General features: G+C 39.3%; 1 protein-coding gene across 2 annotated transcripts in view; it reads left to right on the plus strand.

Moving 5' to 3' along the window:
* Positions 1 to 4,160, plus strand: part of palm1b (paralemmin 1b) — a 13,812-nt gene extending 9,652 nt beyond the window's left edge. For both annotated transcript variants that reach the window (XM_027137861.2, XM_027137867.2), the window contains exons 4-7: positions 1,457 to 1,578; positions 2,301 to 2,367; positions 2,604 to 2,625; positions 3,712 to 4,160. In XM_027137861.2, the coding sequence (XP_026993662.1) occupies positions 1,457 to 1,578; positions 2,301 to 2,367; positions 2,604 to 2,625; positions 3,712 to 4,100 (600 nt within the window). In that variant the 3' untranslated portion in view covers positions 4,101 to 4,160. The remainder of the gene's footprint in view (positions 1 to 1,456; positions 1,579 to 2,300; positions 2,368 to 2,603; positions 2,626 to 3,711) is intronic.
* The last annotated feature ends 840 nt before the right edge of the window (positions 4,161 to 5,000 follow it).

The raw sequence follows: 5,000 nt of genomic DNA on the forward strand, positions 1-5,000 counted from the left end.
AATGAGACCTGAGTCCTGAGTAATGAGACCTGAGTCCTGAGTAATGAGACCTGAGTCCTGAGACCTGAGTCCTGAGACCTGAGTAATGAGACCTGAGTCCTGAGTAATGAGACCTGAGTCCTGAGTAATGAGACCTGAGACCTGAGTAATGAGACCTGAGTCCTGAGTAATGAGACCTGAGTCCTGAGACCTGAGTAATGAGACCTGAGTCCTGAGTCCTGAGTAATGAGACCTGAGTCCTGAGTAATGAGACCTGAGTCCTGAGTAATGAGACCTGAGTATTGAGACCTGAGTCCTTAGTAATGAGACCTGAGTCCTGAGTAATGAGACCTGAGTCCTGAGTAATGAGACCTGAGTCCTTAGTAATGAGTCCTGAGTAATGAGACCTGAGTCCTGAGTAATGAGACCTGAGTCCTGAGTATTGAGACCTGAGTCCTTAGTAATGAGACCTGAGTCCTGAGTAATGAGACCTGAGTCCTGAGTAATGAGACCTGAGTCCTGAGACCTGAGTCCTGAGACCTGAGTAATGAGACCTGAGTCCTGAGTAATGAGACCTGAGTCCTGAGTAATGAGACCTGAGACCTGAGTAATGAGACCTGAGTCCTGAGTAATGAGACCTGAGTCCTGAGACCTGAGTAATGAGACCTGAGTCCTGAGTAATGAGACCTGAGACCTGAGTAATGAGACCTGAGTCCTGAGTAATGAGACCTGAGTATTGAGACCTGAGTAATGAGACCTGAGTCCTGAGACCTGAGTAATGAGACCTGAGTCCTGAGACCTGAGTCCTGAGTAATGAGACCTGAGTCCTGAGTAATGAGACCTGAGTCCTGAGTCCTGAGTCCTGAGTCCTGCTTGGTCATCAGGTGTTGATTCATTCTCTCTAACAGCAGCTCTGACTGTAGCTCAGGTTTATATTAATGTACTGAATCCGATACCTTCTCGTTTCTATAGTAACAGATCAACCAAACTAAGGTCAGTGAAATCCTCACTCAGACAGGATATTGTGAAAATAGTGAATTGTCCACTAGAGCACTGCTGCTCTCAGTCTGGCTCCTGCTGCAACGTTTCCTCTTCATCATCATCATCATCATCATCAAGTGTGTAAGGTGCATTAGTGCACCTTATCTAAAGTGATAAACTAATGGTTCACTAATGGCTACGTGTTTCCAAATGTCTGAGAGCTAATCAATGAAAGAGAGTGAGAGAGAGCGAAAGAGAGCGAGAGAGAGAGAGAGAGAGAGAGAGATTGGACATTACATTAATGTCCAATAGATCAGACACATTACTGGTCCTGATCCCTCACACTCTTCTGTGTACTCCACGCTCTCTTCTCTACTTCTCTGTTTCTTTGACTTTTTCATTCATTCTTTCTTGGTTTATTAGTTTTTTCTTCTCTTTTTTATTTCTCCTTTTTATTCTTTGTGGCTGTTGATGATGTTCTGTTGTGGCTGTGCAGTCGAAGGCCCTGAGGGAGCGCTGGTTGTTGGACGGTGCGCCCTCTAGTGGAGAAAACGAGTTTCAGCGACAGCTGCAGGAAGACGAGGCTAAAACCAGGGGACTGGAGCAGAGTGTTCTCAGGTGGGTTCCTCGTCCCATTATTGATCCGTGTTCTCGTTAATGACACACGATGGAGGCTTAAAGCTTCGGCCTGAGGTCGATGTTACTTTGTTGAAAAGAGCCGAGGACGAGCGACTTCTCGGACCTACACACATAAATAATTTACACAGGCGACTGATCCATGTGTGTTCACTGCAGTGCTGGACTAGCATTTTAGTCTATTGACTGTATAAATATTTGATTATCACTTAGATCGTTTTATTATTTATCCACTACAGTCTGCAAAAACAGGCCGGAGATAGTCCGAGGATCACAGAGAATAAGTGTTAGGTTTAAAGTCCAGAAAAGTGAAAGTGAAATGTTTTAGCAGTTAAAAAGGAGGAGAATTTTGTCATTTGTTCTTAAAGAAAATGCCCCAGACCGACTTAAAGAAACTCTGAAGCCCTGAAGACGGGATTCGTTTTTCATGTCCTGGAGTATTTAGTGTGAATGCGTGTCAGTGTTTGTGTACAGACCGATGTGTATGTTCTGTACACTGACGTCATAATAACCCCAGGAACTGAAGTCTTGTGTCACTAAAGCTTAGGTGAAATCTTTTCTTTTTTTTTTTTTTATCCCATCACATCAGAATCCAGGCTTTAAAACTCCGAACAATGAAACAGGTCGCTTGTGCAGTGTTATGCCGTGTGCACGAGTGTGTTATTACATCACTGACGGTTGTGTGTTGGTGTAACGTGGTGCAGGTTGGAGCAGGAGATCGAGGAGCTCGAGACTGGAGTCCCTGAGTCTAAATCCACCGGAGACGTAAACGTAAGCGTTTATTTATTAGATTAACATGATATTAAAAAAGTTTACAGCAAATAAGTTATTAATGAATAATTACCGCCATTTTAGCATGAAAGGAATCTTTGTAAAAATTACTGTCATTATTTATTCATTATTGTCATAATTTTATACAATAATCAGCTGTGTTGGTGTGACGTTGTTGATTGTCGCATTAACACCAGATCATTTTACATAAAACATGATTGTGTTTCCTCTTACAGACATCTGATGCCCCCGGGACAGGTACTGAACTTTTTTCTTTTTTTACATTTTCTTAAATATCTTATTTATTTGTTTGTTTATATTTATCACAAAATAAAAGTCATTTTTAATTCAGATTCAGTGTTTAAATAATATGTTTGATTAAACATAAATATGAAATTTAATCACGTATTTAAAAAAAATAAGTTTAGCAAAAGGCAAAAAACAGGAATATTTTGTCAGATTATTTGTTGTTATTCTCTTATCCAAGTTTCACACAAAAACACAAAAAATCTAATCTATAACTTATGCAGTGGTTTAAAAACCTACTGGAAATAAATAAGAGCTTTAAACTTTGTCCCAGTTTTTCCAGATATTCAGCTTTAACTTTGAACAATTTTTAACAAAAAGTCGTTCTTGTTCTTTCACTGGAACGATTTTTCTAGTTAGCATGTAGCCTAGTTAGCATGTAGCCTAGTTAGCATGTAGCCTAGTTAGCATGTAGCCTTTAGGTCATTTATAAACAGTGAGAGTGGAAAAAGACAGAATCTTCCAGAGCATCAACACTACATATGTGTTGGTAATAAACATGAACACCACACATATAATAACTGAGGCTAAAGAAATCTTCTACAGAGAAGTTTGTAAGTCTCAGTAACCATGGAAACAAGATCAACATTTATAGTATAAACTGAATTTCTTTACATTTACAGCATTTAGCAGATTCCCTTATATCCACTTACATTTTTATCTCATTTTTATATAGCTGAGCAATTGAGGGTTAAGGGCCTTTCTCAGGGGCCCAGCAGTGGCAGCTTGGTGGACGTAGGAATCGAACTCACAAGCTTCCGATCGATAGCCCAACACCTTAACCACTAGGCTACCACATTATTTACCTGAAATGTGTTTCAAAAATGGCTCTATTTGAAATAAATTCCATATTTCCACTTTGACACATTGACTTTACACATTTACACACACTGACATACTTGTAACACACTCAGCACTGTGAAAATTGGGCATCAGACATTGTGATTGGAGTTAAACTGAGACAATGGAAAACATTATGACTGTTGATATACTCAAGATAAGACAATCTGATCACGTACCTTTTTCTGTCTGTTCCAGTGGAGAACGGCGTCCCTAAAACCAGACAGGTGACTGGCATCGAGGCGAAGCTGGAATGCACAAATTTAGATGCAAAAGCCATCGAGAATGCGAGTGCGGACCACCCGGTCACCATGGTGTTCATGGGCTACAAAAACGTAGAGGATGAGGACGAGACCAAGAAAGTGCTGGGCATCGAGGATGCTGTGAAGGCTGAGTTCGTTGTCATTGAGGACAGCGAAAACAAAGCGGCGACAGAGGATGGAAAGAATGAAGAGAAAGCTCCCTTGAACGGTGCCCCTTCCAGTCCGGAGGACAAGAAACAGGACGAGGCCACAAACGGAGACGAGTCCAAACAGGACGAGGTCAAGAAAGAAAAGCAGCCTTGCAAGTGCTGCACTGTCATGTGAGCATGGGGGGCCAAAACTTTTACTCAAAATAAATACTAAATATTACAAAAAAAAAAAAAATACAAAATCCAGAGAGGAGCTGCTGACAATGCAGTAATTCATATAAATATTGGAAAAAAAATTACAATGAACATGAAAAACGTATCATAAACCCTATCGCTATTTTTTTGACGCGTTTTTTTAGCATTAGTGATGATGTCACTAATGACATCACTGCTGACATCATTACTAAAGTTATCATTAATAACATTACTTTAATGTTATTTTAATATTACATTACTTTAAATTACTTTAATCATCGTTAGCAATGTTGATAGTGCTAACTCAGACGTTAGCATTTATAGAGTTAGCATCTTTTGTTAGCATTTATAATAATATTACATAACGCATAGAACCATAGCGTAATTATTTTTACACTAACTTAAGTCTTTTATATGAATAACACAGAAGTGTGTTAAACATAGAGATGTAGATTCATCTGAAACATCGAAATGAGTAAGAACAGACACAGAATGGCTAAAGTTAGCATCAGTGTGACCACATGTCTTATGAATGTGTTAATGCTAACATTTTTATCCTAATGATAACATTACTGACATCACTGTAACTGCCACAGCACCACACACACGCTATCTTTTATGTCATATATTATCTTTTATATGGATATTGTAAAGGTGCGGTAACCATGGAAACAATACAGAACTATCCAGAACATTAACATTTACCCCAAATGTGTTGGACAAATACTAAAGAAAAGATTCTGAATGAGTAAAATTAGACTAAATTACACTAAGCATTAAGCAGTAATTCAGTTGTTAATGACAAGCATGAAGTCAGGAGAATTATAAATACCACAAAAGTAGGTTATTTGGGTCGCTAGAATTTATGTAATAACATCCG

Source organism: Tachysurus fulvidraco, chromosome 11 (assembly GCF_022655615.1).
Source record: "Tachysurus fulvidraco isolate hzauxx_2018 chromosome 11, HZAU_PFXX_2.0, whole genome shotgun sequence".
Lineage (NCBI taxonomy): Eukaryota > Metazoa > Chordata > Actinopteri > Siluriformes > Bagridae > Tachysurus > Tachysurus fulvidraco.